At 47.1% G+C, this 15979-nt stretch overlaps 1 protein-coding gene across 1 annotated transcript in view; it reads left to right on the top strand.

Annotated features, from left to right (window-relative positions):
* Positions 1 to 382: 382 nt before the first annotated feature.
* Positions 383 to 15979, top strand: part of TFCP2L1 (transcription factor CP2 like 1) — a 136781-nt gene continuing 121184 nt past the window's right edge. Inside the window, exons 1-2 of the mRNA XM_040636877.1 lie at positions 383 to 444; positions 3886 to 4037. Of these exons, the coding sequence (XP_040492811.1) occupies positions 383 to 444; positions 3886 to 4037 (214 nt within the window). The remainder of the gene's footprint in view (positions 445 to 3885; positions 4038 to 15979) is intronic.

The raw sequence follows: 15979 nt of genomic DNA, 5'->3' as shown, positions 1-15979 counted from the left end.
GGGGAAACGCGGGAGGTCGTCGGGGCGGTGGTGAGGGTCACCTGGACTCCACCCTCGGGGGCGAAAGAGTAGGCCAGGCCTCAGCCCCTGTCCGCGGCCGCGCCACCCCCGCCAGTCCCGCAGCCCCGAGGCGCGCTCGCTCCCGGGAAGGGCACGCCCGAGCGGGTCAGCCAGGTGCGCGGCCTCCGAAGGCCACCGCCCCGCCGCGCCGCCTGAGTGGGGCGGGTCCGGCCGTGGCTCCGCCCCCGGGCCGTCCATAAATGCGCCGGGCTGGCGGCACCGCCGGTTGTGAGCGCGGCTTCCAGGGGAGCGGGAGAGGTGAGCGCGGACCGCAGCTGGTTCGCTGCTACGCCTGGGGCGCGGCGGGCGCGGAGCTGCAGCCATGCTGTTCTGGCACACGCAGCCCGAGCACTATAACCAGCACAACTCCGGCAGCTACCTGCGGTAAGGGCCGCGCCGCCCCGGCTGGACGGGGCGCGGCCGGGGTCCGCGGGCGAGGCGCCGTCGGACGTCCCGGGGCGGGGCGGGAGCCGCAGGGTCCCGGGTCCTGAGTGCCCTCGCTGCGCCCGGCCCCCCCCCCCGCCCCCGGCTGTCCGCCCTTTTGTGGACTGGGAGGGACATCGCCCAGGGTCCCGCCTGGGACGGACCCCGGCGGGACCCGTCGTCCCTTGACGACCCTGGCGGGCGCGGAGCACATACCTGCTGGCCGCAGCCTCCGGGGCCGTCTGCCTCCCCCGTCTCTCCTCTCCCCGCTCGCGTCGGAGCAGAGGAAACTTCCTGCCCTCAGTCCGGTGCCCGTCGCGGGGAAGTCTAGTCCCCTGCTCTTTGCCCCTCTCTGCCCGGGTCTCTCCGAACCTCGCGCCCTCTCCGGTGTCCTTGGGCGGCCGGAGGGGGAGAGTGAGCGGCGAGGGCCAACCTTGCGATTCAGCCTCGCGGGCCGGCGGGCGGGGGCTCAGAGGGACTGGCTGCCCCCTCCCTCCAGGTGGTCTTGCGTGTATTGGCCTGGGGCGCGCACGTTTATTGCCCTTGATGGAAATCTTTCTTCTTCTGCAGGGACTTGACTAGTGCTCTTCAAAGGGAAAAGTAAGTCCTGCTTGTTTTTCAAAGTTCTCTCTTATCCCCTTTAAGGAAGTCAGAGCCCCGTTAGCTTCAGTTCCTGGAGGATTGTTTTTCCCTGTTCTGCAGCTCGCTGGGCACTAATGGGCAGTCATTTCATTTACTGAACTCGCCTGAACCAGCTTTAGCCTGTCTTTATTTCCATCCTAGTCACAGTTTATGAAATGTGCCTAATTTAACCCAAAGGGCATTTGGTATGGGCTCAGAGAAAGTGAATGATGAGCTGGGAGGAATCGCTGGTGCCGATAGCCCTGAAGTGAGAGCTATTCTGAGTGCCCTTTTTTTTTTCTCCCTCCCAAGAAGTTCCCACTCAGATTTACAGTACACGTTATTTGGAAATCCTGGTTTCTGATAAGTATGTGTCCACTAGTCCTCTCTGAAGACAGCCCCGTTCCAGAAGCAAAGAAATGATTGGGTTTATCTGATGTGTCCTCTGTTTTTTATTCATGCGCCTGAATAGGAGGAGGTCTCCTAACTCTCACACTTAATTAGGGAATGATGGCCTTCCCTGCAGACCATGGAAATGTCACCAGAGGGAAGCTGCTCTGGGGCATGTCACAAGTCCACAGGGCAGGTGTTAGTCTCTGCAGAAAATTGTGTCCATTCACCTGCCTGAAATGCTGCAATGGAGTCCATTTTTATTGTACTGTGTGATGGGTTATGGTTGTGGTTTTGCCTACATTTTAGTTTGTGGCCGTTAAATATGTTGCCATATCTTAAAAGTGAGTTTGAAGGTGACCTTGAGTGGAATGTGAGTGTATTTAAAACTTCCTGGATACTTAAAGTGTCATCCCATTAGGAACAGTTCTCCCCTTGTATGGGAGGTGCTTCTGCTTCTGAAATGGAAATTGGTCTGTGGAATTCCTTAGATACCTTTTTAGGATTTTGGTATTGTTTCAGGGGTTGGGAAGTGGGGTGGGAATTGGGGTGAAAGGTGCCAGAAAGCCATACTGGTTTCTGGGGTCATTCAGGGACCGTGCATAAGGAAGCATTTGATCCATGCTGTTGAGAAAAAATTTTTTTATTTCATGTCTTGGAAACTGGGGTTTTAACCCTTTTAGAGGCTGACCTCATTGAAGGCCAAAGTGATGGTCAGTGACTATGCCATTGGTTTCCTCAACTCTAGAGAGAGTCTTGTCTTTTTCCTTGGTTAGTGTATTTTATTTTCGGTCATTTCCTTGCCCTGCAGAACCTCTGCAAGTTGTCTGACCTTACCAAGGTAGTGGCCTTTACTCCTTTCTTCCCCTTTTCTGTTTGATGTTCTCGTGACTTTTATTCCTTGGCAAATAAGGGTGCCAGGCTTGAAATAAATTACTGTTGAGTGATGGTTCTTACCACCCCTACTTCTCTTTTTTCTTTCCTTTCCTTTTCTTTTTTTCCTTTCTTTCTCTTTTTTTCTTTTCTTTAAATTTAAAGGCAGCAGCCCATGGATTATTAACTTAACACAGTCTCGGCAAACATGAAATTATGCAATCCCCAGGTGAGCAGGCCTGCTGCTCCTATGTTCCTAGATAACCACTTGGGCTGGGAGTGTGCACCAGTGTGGCAAAAGGAAGGTGAGGTGTGGGGGGAGCCAAGAGACCACTGCGCTCCTGTCTTTGGGCTGGGGACGGTGGCAGAGGCAGCCCCCACACAGAGTTTCCAGGTGTGCTCCAAGCCAGACTTTAACTTCTGAGAATTGTTTGGGATTGCTGGGGTGTGTGCTGGGTTTGTGTTTTAGAGAAGACTGGTTTATTGTATTGTATGAGGAACACGTTGTACCAGTGACGGCTGTTTATATAGTGAAGTGGGGTCGGTGAATCTGATTCATAACCTGGGACACTCAGAGGGAGGAGGGTTATCAAGATAAGGGCACTGGCACTTTTGGGGCACCTGTTTCTATGCTGTTTATAATTTAGAGGTCTTAAACTAAGCCTCTCCTGCTCATGGGTCATTCATGTTCTCGAGAATTTCCTTTTTCCCTTGCCAGGGCATTTAAAAAGTACATCTAGAGACAAGTCCCAGGCTAATGGGAGGCTGATTTTTTTGGTTATAGTGGAGAGTTTTGTTCAGAGGTGAAGGAAAAGGATTTCTGAGCATCTTGATATTTTGCATTTGATTAAGAAAATTGAATTAAAACCTAAGTCTTTCCTCCTCATTTGCATTTAGGAGGTATTAGTCTGACCCTTAAAATCAGGGTTATGGGCCAACTGTCCTTTTTTTTTTTTTTTAAAAAAAAGATGGGGAGTGGTGGGTGTCACAGCCTGGATGAGTGAAATGCAGTTTTATTTGCATAGTTTACAGAGCCCTGAGGACAAGGTTGAATTGGTCTGAGAAGCCGCTGAGGAGTAGAATAGTTTACTTAAAAAAATGAAAATGTTTGTTCAGATTCTTCGACTAAGAGCAAGACTACATAATGAGCAATCTCTTGTGGATGGCAACCATGTGGCATTTAAAGTTCACTCTGTTGCTGCCAGTTGTCACAGAGATGATTTCGGTAATCTGTAGATATTAGGTAACTTGGCGTTTTTGCCTCCCTGATTTGATTCAGTAAATCTCTGGAGGGTCATTGAGTGAAAAATAGAATCAAGGATTGGATGGCTCGGTTTGAAACGAGCATCCTGGAGCGCTGGTGATGCGTGAGGTCTGCACCCCGGCGGCACACTGCAGCGGCTCTGCTGTGTTGCCCTTGATGGCCCTGGTCAGGGCCCACTTCTCCAGCTTGGCTCTGTCTTTGCCGGTGGGCTCCTGGGGGCCCTGCTCCTGACCGCCCCCTCCTGTGTGTTGCAGTGATGTGCTCGCCCTGCCCATCTTCAAGCAAGAGGAGCCCCAGCTGTCCCCCGAGAACGAGGCCCGCCTGCCGCCCCTGCAGTACGTGCTGTGCGCGGCCACATCGCCCGCCGTGAAGCTGCACGAAGAGACTCTGACCTATCTCAACCAAGGTAGTGGCCGCCACGCTGAGCCAGGGCAGAGCCTGGGTGCGGGGCAGACCTCCCAGCAGGAACGGGGAGGTGACCCGGATGACGCACTTGGGCTTCCTTAGCTGGTTTCCGTGCCCGGTCACAGTGGGGTTAGTTGGGAAGGAGACTGTTGTGCCAGAAAGATTCCACTTCCTGGCGGTGAGAGCTCCCTGAGCCTCCGCGTCGTGGTCTGGAAGGTGGGCGGCTCAGTATGGAGTTGCTCGGGCCAGCCGGGGGTGCGCCCTCCCCGGGGCAGAGGCTGTCATCGGCAGCTGTTGTTAGAATTCCTGTTTACTGTGACCGTGGCCCGTATCCTTTGCTGGACATACATGGAGCACCTTAGATATATGAGGTCTGCTGTCCCTTCGGTTCCACGCGTGCCAGGCAGAAGTCCCATGTGGTGGTGGCGCCAGGACCGTTCACCGTTTCCTGAGACAAGTGGCACGGGCTTTGCCATTTGAATCTCCACTCTTGCACTTCCTCACGCCGTGACTGAGCTGCCTTTCCTTTTTCTCTGTGTCTTGATGTAAACGGAGAAGTGTAATTTTGTGACATGAAAGAATGCAGCTGTTTAGAGTGCCTGGTATGATAATGGCTGTACAGTTGCTGATTCCCTTTATCAGGACACGTGGATCAGTGTCCTAACAGATGGCGTTTTTTGTGGTTTTTGTGTGATCGTGTGTATGTGTTTATTGCACTTCCTTCCCGGGTCACCTTGTCGACACCCTGGCATCAAGTGGCTTAATCGCCCCTGTGTTTTTAAGCAGGCAGAGCAGAGGGGCAGGGGGACCACGGTGTGCTCTGTGGGGTCGCACTGAATCGCACGGGAGCTGCAGTGTGGAAGCAGCTGGTCGTCCCCGGGCTGCCGCCTTTCCGTAGAACTTGGAGGCCTTAATTTGGAGAGCCCGCCAGGGGTGGGAATCAGCCCGATCCTCAGGCTGGTCCTCTGCGGGCTTGCCAGCTTCTGGGCGGGGGGCTCTGCATCCGCCTATGGATGGAAGCAGCCTCCTCCCGGGCTTGGGGTGGCCCAGTGGCAGGGTACGATGCTCCCTGCGGGTAGCTCTGTGGCCTCAGCTGGTTGCCAAGCCCAAACTCTGTCAGTTGCCAGGCGCCTGACTCGGGCCCTGACCGCTGGGGATGCGACCCTGTGGACGAGGACCTCTGTGCCCCTGTGCTTGTCTGTGGACTGGCTTCGGCCGTTTTCTTTCTTTTGCAAAGAAGGTCAAATGCTACCAACCTGGGGAGCTTTGCTTTCCTCCCCGGGCCTCTGCTTTTTTGCCTAAAGGTAGCCTGAAGAGATGCGCTAATGTTCACGGAGCGCTGGGCTCCGAGGCTGGTCTTGTTCCTGGCCCCATGCTGCGGTGCTGAGGAAGGAGTGAGTGGAGACACTGAGTGTGCACCCGCCATCCACCCTCCCCCTCCTCTGCAAAGCCTTTGCCTGCCTGGCCTGCCTTGCCTCCAAGCCCTCCTCCCTGTAATCAGCCAGCTTTGCACCATGTTTGGCACTCCTCATGCTAGGCCTTTTTAAGATTTTCTTCTCTGTTCAGTGGGTGCCTGGGTGGCTCAGTCGTTGAGCCTCTGCCTTTGGCTCAGGGTGTGATCCCAGGGTTCTGGGATCGAGCCCCGCATTGGGCTCCCTGCGCTGCTGGGAGCCTGCTTCTTCCTCTCCCACTCCCCCTGCTTGTGTTCCCTCTCTCCCTGGCTATCTCTCTCTCTGTCAAATAAATACATAAAATTTAAAAAAAAAACAAACAAAAAACAGACTTTCTCCTTTGTTCAGGATAGAAAAGTTAAAACGGGAAAAGAGTTGCCTTATGCTGTTACCATCCTGTGTCAGTTTGGTGTATTTACTTTAGATACTTTTTAAGTTGCATTTTCCTGGTTATTAAAGGAGCATGCTCATTGTAGAAAATTTGGATGATTTATTTTATTTTATTTTATTTTATTTTTTTAAGATTTTTATTTATTTATTTGACAGAGATAGAGACAGCCAGTGAGAGAGGGAACACAAGCAGGGGGAGTGGGAGAGGAAGAAGCAGGCTCATAGCAGAGGAGCCTGACGTGGGGCTCAATCCCATAACGCCGGGATCACGCCCTGAGCCGAAGGCAGACGCTTAACCGCTGTGCCACCCAGGCGCCCCGAAAATTTGGATGATTTAGACACGTATAAGGAAGAAGATGAGAAGAAAAAATTGAAATCGCTTCCAATTTCACCCGAGGACCGCTGCTAACCTGATTCCCACGTACGTTCATGTGTGCGTCTTTAAGCATTAGTCCAGCTCCGGATATACTAGATTGATGAGCTTTCCTCATTTCACTCAAAATGCTTTGAGAACTTAAATTTTTGTAATGGGTGCATAGTATCACAGGTTACAGGTCCGTGGCTTTCACCAGTTTCATGGATGGACACTTAGCTTTAGTTGTTGTCTTTGTGTAAAATGTTTAAAAAAAAAATAGTAAATTACCTTCGAAGTAGGATTATTGGACCAAAGGGTTTGAATAAGGCTTTCGACGCATTTTTACCAAATTGCGTTTGCCTTCGCAGCAGAATGCTCCAGCTGACAACACTAGCCAGCTGGGCACGTTCTACTATCTCTTTCCCAGTATTGGACATGGTGGCTTTTGTCTGAGTAGTGAAACGTAGAACTTAAAGCAGCATTTCTATCATAGTGCTTATCGTGAGCTAGCATGTAGCAGCCAGTGTGGTTGAATATTGTAAAATAGAGTTCTTGATCTTCTAAGTTTCTCCATCAATTATGTTCGTGTTCTTCGCACATTTTTCTGTCGGGGTGTTTATATCTTGTTGATGGTAAGAGCACGCCATATATGGAGGGTGTCAGCCTTCTAGTTGCTGTTCGTTGCAGACATTTTCTCCTGTTGGTTGCTGGCCGTTTAACTATATTTATTGTGTGATAACTATATTCATGCTGTGGGATCTATATCATGGTTTTTTTGTGTGTGTAAAAAGTTTATTTGAAGTGTCTATTGTAAAATCTTTCAGTCTTTTAAAATAGCTTTTCTTCTACTCTAAGAATGCCTGCCCCCAGAATTGCTTAGTAGTTTCCTAAATTTCATTTCATGGGTTCTAAATTTTTTTTTTTTTAAGATTTTATTTATTTATTCGACAGAGATAGAGACAGCCAGCGAGAGAGAGAACACAAGCAGGGGGAGTGGAAGAGGAAGAAGCAGGCTCATAGCGGAGGAGCCTGATGTGGGGCTCGATCCCAGAACGCTGGGATCACGCCCTGAGCCGAAGGCAGACGCTTAACCTCTGTGCCACCCAGGCGCCCCAGGGTTCTAAATTTTAACATTGAAATGCATTTGGAATGTTTTTTTGAAACTTAATAATTAGGTATTTAGTGATGTTTTGAATTATTACATTATATATACGGACACACACACACACACACACACATTTCAGCTTTACCAGTGAGATTTATACTGTCACGTTGCATTTGGAATTTATGATGTGATATAAGGGTCTACCTTTATTTTTCTAAATAGTTAACCTACTAGTTACTGCCTATTTTATCCTTGTCTCACTGGTTTAAAATGCCACTTGGAGCATTTAAAAAAGCTGTATTCTTGAGTATTAGTCCAGAAACAGACCCATGTATAGGTGTTTGTCCAATAGCCCTGATAGTCATTGATTCTTGCCCCATTTCACATTGAACTATTCCTTGTGGCTTGGAAATTGTCCCTATTCCAGTGTAAAAGTTCCTTTCATCATTTTTCTTAGCTACTCTAAATCAAATATTCTTACAGATGGATTTTACAATCATTGCATCTCCTTTGTATACCTTTTTTTTTTTACATCGATGAGATCAAATTCTTCATAAAATTGTTTCTTGATTTTATTAAAAACTGTTTTTGTAATACTTTCTGTCTCTTTTTTTTTAAAGATTTTATTAGACAGATAGGGCATGAGTCGGGGAAGAGGGAGGGGGAGGGGCAGAGGGATGGGGAGAAACAGACTCCCCGCTGAGCAGGGAGCTGGGTCTGGGGCCCGATCCCAGGACCCTGGGATCATGACTTGACCTGAAGGCAGCCGCTTAACTGACTGAGCCACCCAGGTGCCCCATTTTCTGTCATCACTAAAACCTTTTTACCATCATTTAAAATGTCTGCATATTATTTCTCTGTTTCTTTTTGTTATTTACCGGAGCATAGTGGCATAACTGCTGGAAGAAAATAGACAATGTAATTATTTTACTGTCTCCTGTAATAGAATGGAAACTCTATGAGGGAAGAGCCATATCTGTCTTTTTTAAACATTGTATCCCCGACAGTAAGCTGGGTGCCTTGACACTGAAGTAGATACTCTATAGATACTCAGAAAATTGAACAGTAGGCGTGACTTTATTTCCATTTCATTTTTTTCTCTCCTCCCTTTTTGTTGCTGTTATTAATAATGCTGAACTGAATATCTTTTTTTGGCATATCTTATTTAAAGTAGCCTCTACTTCTGTGTCACATGACAAATAGTCATTGATTCAGTTAAAAACAGTAGTTTTGACACATCAGTTAAAACCTTTTTCGTTAATTGAAGAGTTACCTGCTAATAGTATTTGATGTTTATTGCATTGGCTCTGTGACATCTATTACACTGTTTCTTTGAGGCCATGCCATATCCTCTTCCTTGTAATGGTGTTTTTAAAGGTCTCTGAAAACAGGAGGGGATGCTCTGTCTGTAAGATCCTTAAACCATCGGATGTTCACTTCTCAGTGCAGTGTGAAGCCAGTGTGTTACGTGTGGTGTCTTACCACCAAGCCCAGTGGCTAATTTTGTGTATGGTGAAAACTGTTTGTAAAACAAAGTATGTCCTCTTCTTCTGACATGGAGTCCTAAGGAATGGGTGGCCAGCTGTTGCATAGAGGTCTGCAATGTCCCAGATCAACCTTTTTGTCATTGGCCAGATCTTTCCTAAAGGCTGGAGCCAGAAGGAAGGGGTAGAAGTGTGCCGTGGGGGGAATAATTAGGGACAAGAGAGGAAAGAGAACCCCAGGCAACCTGTGTGGGGAGTTCTGACTTGGAGATAAGGAACAGCTTTGCAAGAATGGCTTGTTACAGAGGAAGCTTTGGTATCTTCTTCCAAAGAACTCTTGGATCTTAAATATAGTAATGGATTCTTACAGGCATCTTACATTCATTCATGGAATGAAATTTCTGTCCTTTGGAAGGAGAGGATGGTTTAGTGAGGAGACAGAAAAGCCCCAAGCAAAGGCAAGAATGAGGTGTGCGTACGTGCGTGCGTGAGCCTGGTGCACACGGTGGTGGGATGGGTTGCAGTTAAGCACACTGTCTGTCTGAAGAACCCTGAATGGTTTAGGATGGCTGAGATTAGGGGAACACAGAGTGAATGATACGGGCGGGAGTGGTAGACCAGATGGCCACGTTCCCCAGCTGCCTTGCTGAGGCTGAGCTGTTGGGCGGCCATGTGGGCAAGTCACTTACCCTCTCAGTGCCTTCCATTCTTCATTTGTAAGGTGGAGGAAATAAGATCTCTACAGAGTAAATGCTACTATGTGGATAAAATAGGTTAATGCCATAGGGCACCGCAATGGTATCTGGCACATAGGACATATTGATGATGAAGTGGACACTTGTTTGCCTTAATGCCACACACACACGCGCACACGCGTACGCACGCGCACGCACACACACACACTCGCGTGCGCGCGCACACACACATTCGCACACACACACACGCACACACGTGTGCACACACACACGTGTGTGTATATATATTTAATTTTTATTTATTTGCCCTACCCCATCCCTAATTCTGTTTTGGAAGTTAACAAGGTTATCAAATTGGGACTTCGAAATTTTTTGCTATTTTTACCCTTTTCCTAATTCAAAGATTAACACAGGATTGGTTCTAGAACTAAGAATTGCACCTTTTGGAACTGTGAACTGTAAGGTGGTAGCTTTGGGACAGATGAAAGCCAAGAAGGCCTGCTGAAGTTCACTATTCTTCATTCACTTCATTCACTGTGAATGAAACCAGGTAATAGACTTAATCCGGAGGAGACATTTCCTACACAGGTTGTTAAAATACTGTCTTTAACTTTGTGATTACAAAGGCATTGGACCCCTCCCTACATGATGTGAGCTGTTTCATTGAGGATTACTTTGCTTGGATCCTCGGCAAAGTAAAGCTTTGTGCAAGGACCTCAGCCTTTAGTGTGTGACGCATTGCTCAGTACTGTAGAATTTACACTTTCTGATATTCTCTTTTGAATAATCCTCTGAAAAGGTATTATTCCCATTTTAAGGATAGGCTGAGAGAGGTGAAATCTGCTTTTCTCTCCTGTGTGGTGCAATTAGGCAAGCCTGGGGAGTGATTGAGTGGTATGATGTGATAACGAACTGCAGAGTTCTGGAAGGGGAGAAACCCCCCCACCCCGGGCATTTCTGGGAGCGGTGCCCGTCACCTGCTACTCCTGATGCAGCTCTGAGGGTGAGTGGGGAAGAGAACTGTGAAGGAATGGAGGGGGTAGAAAATGCCTCCTTGAACAGAAAACCATAATCAGTTGCTCCCCTCTCCCCGCATGCTCTCCACCCACAGTGACCTGAGGGAATGGCCAGGGAGATAAGAACTCAGGGCGGGGAAGTCCTGTCTTCCTGCTCCCAGACCAGGACAGATGGCAGCTGCGTTTTTACCAGCCTCTACTCTAGGGAAGTCACTTAATCTCTAGAAGCCTCAGATTCCTCACCTGTGGAGTTAGAATGGTTTCATTTGTGTGTTGCCTAGAGAACTAAGTGAGTAACAGTGTTTGGCAAGTGGTACGCACAGTTACCTTGCCCCCCTCCCCAGTTATATCAGTGACTTTGAATTTAAGGAATGAGGCAAAGGATTACTTGTTACACTTTCTCCATAGCTAACGTGTTCTTTCCAGATTAATTTTTAGCTTGAAGTTTGGGAATATAAACTGAGTAAGCCAAGTGATCCTTAAATACATTCCTTTTTTTTTAATGTGTTTTTTTCCTGAGTAAAAAAGTGGCACATACTTACTATAAAACAGAATGCCAGACAGTACAGAAATTTGTACTGTAGAAAGTTTTCCATAATCCCACTTCACAGATTTTTCTTAGTCCTACATTAACCTACTTTTGTCTAACTATTTGGACACACATGATACATACTTAATAGAAATGCGTGTGCCTCCCCTTTTTTTTAAAGAGAGCGCGAGCGTGCCCACACGCACGAGTGGGGCGGGGAGGGGGCAGAGGGAGTGGGAGAATCCCAAGCAGGCTCCACACTCTGCGCAGAGCCCCCCTTCCAGCCTCAGTCTCAACGACACCGAGATCATGACCTGAGCTGGAACCAAGAATCAGATGCTTAACTGACTGAGCCACCCAGGTGCTCTGTGCCCCTTTCTTTTTTAATTTATTTTTATTTTTATTTTTTATTTTATTTATTTCCAGAGATTGATTTCTTTTTTAAATTTAAATTCACTTAATTAACATAATGTATCACTAGTTTCAGAGGTAGAGGTCAGTGATTCATCAGTCTTAGGTAATACCCAGTGCTCATTGCATCACGTGCCCTCCTCGCTGTCTGTCACCCAGTTACCCCATCGCCCCGCCTTCTCCCCTCCAGCAACCCTTAGTTTGTTTCCTATGATTAAGAGTCTCTTACGGTTTGTCTCCTTCTCTGATTTCATTTTACTTTCTCCTCTTGTCCCCTATGGTCCTCTGTTTTGTTTCTTAAATTCCACATATGAGTGAGATCATATGATAATTGTCTCTCTTTGATTGACTTTGTTTAGCATAATACCCTCTAGTTCTGTCCATGTCGTTGCAAGTGGCAAGATTGCATTTTTTTGATGGCCTCGAGTAATATTCCATTGTATATACACACCACATTTTCTTTATCCATTCATCTGTCGATGGACATCTAGGCTCTTTCAATAGTTCGGCTGTTGTGGACATCGCTGCCATAAACACTGGGGTGCAGGTGCCCCTTCGGATCACTCCATTTGTATCTTTGGGGTAAATACCCAGTAGTGCAATTGCTGGGTCATAGGGTAGCTCTGTTTTCAACTTTCTGAGGAACCTCCATACTGTTTTTCAGAGTGGCTGCACCATCTTGCATTCCCACCAACAGTGTAGGAGGGTTCCCCTTTCTCCGCATCCCCGCCAGCATCTGTTGTTTCCGGACTTGAGAAATGGGATCATATTATGTATTTTCAGCAACTTGCTCTTTTTTATCCCCCAAACAAAATATTTTCAGTCTTTCTATGTGGGTACCTTACAAAAACAAAAAACAAAAGTCGATCTTCACTGGTTACATTATGGTCCATTTTCTGGGTGTCCTGTTATCTGTTTTCTTGAGGAATATCAGGCTTGTTTCCATTTTTTTTTTTTTTTCCAGAATTACATCCAGAACTCCAGTGAGCTTGCGCGTACACATACCTTGTGCTTAAGGGAGAGTGAGAATATCTGCAGGATAAATATCTGGAAATACAATTGCCAGTACAACATTGTCGTAGGTACTGCCATATTGCCCTGCAATGAAGTTGTACTTATTTGTACTTTTACGAACAATAAGTATTGAATGATTGTTTATTTCCTCCTGCCTTATCGTCTGGTCCTCCTCTCTACCACACCTGAAATACGCAGTCCTTGCAGGCAGAGACCTTGTTCACTGCTATTCGTAGCTCAGTGCCTGGCATACATGACTTCTGTTAATGAATGAAAGATGTCTGTTCTTCCATACCTTTGCCAAAGCCTTTAACCTTAAAAACCTTAAAGTAGTGGGGAAGGTAGAAGGTATTCTATTGCAATTTTCATTTCCTTGATGATGTTGAATATATATATATATGTGTATATTTTTAAAGATTTTATTTTTAAGTAATCTCTATACGTAATGTGGGGCTCGAATGGACAACCTGGAGATCGAGTCACGTGCTCCACTGACTGAGCCAGCCAGGTACCCCTGAATATATATAATTTTTATGTTCTTTGATCATTACCATTCTGTATGCTTTTCATGTATTACCCATTTTTCAGGTGGGATTTTTATCCTTGTGTATTAGTACAGGCTCTTTTCATATTTGGGATGATGTGTTAGAATTCTGTTTTTCCAGGGTCACCTGGGTGGCTCAGTAGGTTGAGTGGCTGACTCTTGATTTCAGTTCAGGTCATGATCTTGGGGTCCTGGGATCCAGCCCCGTGTAGGGCTCCACACTCAGTAGGGAGTCTACTTGAGATTCTCTCTCCCTGTCCCTTTGCCCCTCTCCCTGCATGCACACACAAGCTCTCTCAAATAAATAAAATCTTTTTTGAAAAAAAAGATTTTATTTATTTGAAAGAGAGAAAGCGAGGAAGAGACGGCACGAGTGGGGGAGGGGAGAGGCAGAGGGAGAAGCAGACTCCCCACTGAGCAGGGAGCCTGAGGCGGGGCTCGATCCCAAGACCCTGAGATCATGACCTGAACCGAAGGCAGACGCTTCACTAACTGAGCCACCCAGGTGCCCCTCATATAAACAAATCTTAAAAAAAATTTTTTTCCATGTTTTCATTTATTTCATCCATTTTTCATTCGTTTGCTTGTTCTTTCTTTTACACAGTGTAGGTTTTTACAATTTCTTTATGGGATCACGTTATTGGATTTTCCTTGATTCTTTTTGTGTGTTTCTTCATGTCCCATATGGGAAAGGGCTTCTCTACTTCAGGATTTTAATTTATTCACCTGTTCTTAAAAATGCTTTTTCCAAGTCTTTGGCACTCTGGCGTTCATGTTACAATGTAAGGAATGGAGGCATGTACCTCTATTACGTCACATTGTCCCACCTGAACTGATTGAGTGTGGAACCTTCTTAGAGTGGAACACTAGGAAAAGCATGAGGCAGACCCTTGTGTTTATCCGTGGAAGGTGTCCAGCATGTGGTGTTAAATTTAAAAAAGTCTTTGCCCTTCTTGGTAACATCGGTTTGGATGACACTGTTAATGATCCTTTTTTAGAAATTCGGTGGCAGATAAGCAGCCGGGAATTTTCGACTTGGATGCACCCCGGTTCGGGGTCTGGCTCTCTCTTCTTTCTCAGCTCACTGAACCTGTTGTCAGCCGGTGTTTTCTGTGGAAGACCTCACACCCACTTTCGCGTGTTGTTTTGAGAGTGAAATGAAATACTTGTTGCTGTTTTTCGTTTGTTTTTGCCATGCAAGGACACTTTATTTTGGGTACATAAAATTTAGAAGTGTTTAATCAGCAAAGAATTTTATAAATGGCATAATAACACAGGTTAAAAAAGAAATAAAACAGGGGCGCCTGGGTAGCGCAGTCGTTAAAGCCTCTGCCTTCGGCTCAGGGCGTGATCCCGGCGTTCTGGGATCGAGCCCCACATCAGGCTCCTCCGCTGGGAGCCTGCTTCTTCCTCTCCCACTGCCCCTGCTTGTGTTCCCTCTCTTGCTGGCTGTCTCTCTGTCACATAAATAAATAAATAAAACTCTTAAAAAAAAATAAAAAAAAAGAAATAAAAACAAAATAAGGGACGGTTTTCCAAATGTCAGTTCCTCATGATTCATCCGTGAATTAATAAACTAATAAAAATACAAACCAACGAACATTTATTGAAATGAATAATGAGGTTAGTTGTACAGATTATCTTATCTGTACAGATTATCTTATCTCAGCTCACAGCATATAGAAATGATTTTTAATGTTTCAAAGGTCTCCTGCTTATGTCAGACTTGAGTGGACCAGTTAACACAGTCTAATTCCAGAGCGTTCAGTGACCTGGGAATGATACATTCGTAAGAATTATGTTAGGGTCGCGTGGGGGGCTCAGTTGGTGAAGCGTGTGCCTTCAGCTCAGGTCATGATCTTCAAATAAAAGAATAAAATCTTTAAAAAAAAGAATTAACGTTAATACCATCTATATTCTGGAAGCACTGTATCAGAAATGAGAACAATGCAGCATCTTTTCGGTAACAGGATAAATGAAATAGGCCTCACTTAGAGTGAATTTAGAGAGAAGGCACCACAGATGCCCCGTATACCTGCAGAGGTTTAGAGGATGGTGCTTGGGGATCCAGTCCGCCCATCACCCTGTGTCCCTCCCTCACTGCTAACCCCTCCAGCTCCCAAGGGAGCCTGATGATGCAGGGGGATGTCCAGATCTATTTAAAATGTAGGTTTTCTTGTTTTTCAGGCATAGTGAGGCCAAGAACAGATAAGGAGACAATTGCCATTGAAAGATAGCATGCAGGTCACTGTTCTCAAGAGGAGGGGGCACAACCCCCATGCAGGGCTCCGTGGGGGAGGCACCAGAGTCGGTCAGGAGGCAGAGGTTGAGGGGAAGACCTGGACAAGAGCCTTTACTGTGGTGTCCTGAGGAAGGAATGGACGAGGCGGAGCAAACAGGCTTAGGAGTGGCTCTGGGGCCTGGGAGCTGTCCCTTGTCGGGTACCTGGCCCTGGAGTGGTTCTGGTAGGGCTAAAGCCCTTGGAGGAGGTGGTGGGGGTGTGGTGTCTGGATTGGTTGGTTTGCATATGAAAGGCACACACAAAGGCGAGGCATTGATAATCCCAGAACTGTCTCGCCCTAGGAGGGGTAGCCTCTGGGGTCAGCAAGGCCGCAGATGACAAAGCTTCGGAAACAAGGTTCATTTAATAGTGACCTTGGGCGCAGCCCTGGGCTGCCTGTGGAAGAGCGGGCACCAAGGAGCTACTTGGGGAAAGCTACCTTTCCGACTGGAACCCGGCCATTTCTTTCTTCCATGACTGAGCTCTCTCTCCGTCCACGCCACCACCTGCACGCTTGCTGAGCTGCTCTTTCACGGGAGCTGATCCACTTTGGATTTCTCCAGGTCTTTGCCCATCTTCCTGCAGGAGCCAAAGTTGAGATGTGTGAGCCTGATGCCTTCATACACTGCAGGAAGCTTCCCTGTTTCTGGGCAGTACGTGCCCCCCCC

The sequence above is a fragment of the Ursus maritimus genome, unplaced genomic scaffold, assembly GCF_017311325.1.
Source record: "Ursus maritimus isolate PB19 unplaced genomic scaffold, ASM1731132v1 scaffold_1, whole genome shotgun sequence".
Lineage (NCBI taxonomy): Eukaryota > Metazoa > Chordata > Mammalia > Carnivora > Ursidae > Ursus > Ursus maritimus.
This window is presented reverse-complemented; position numbering and strand designations above follow the sequence as displayed.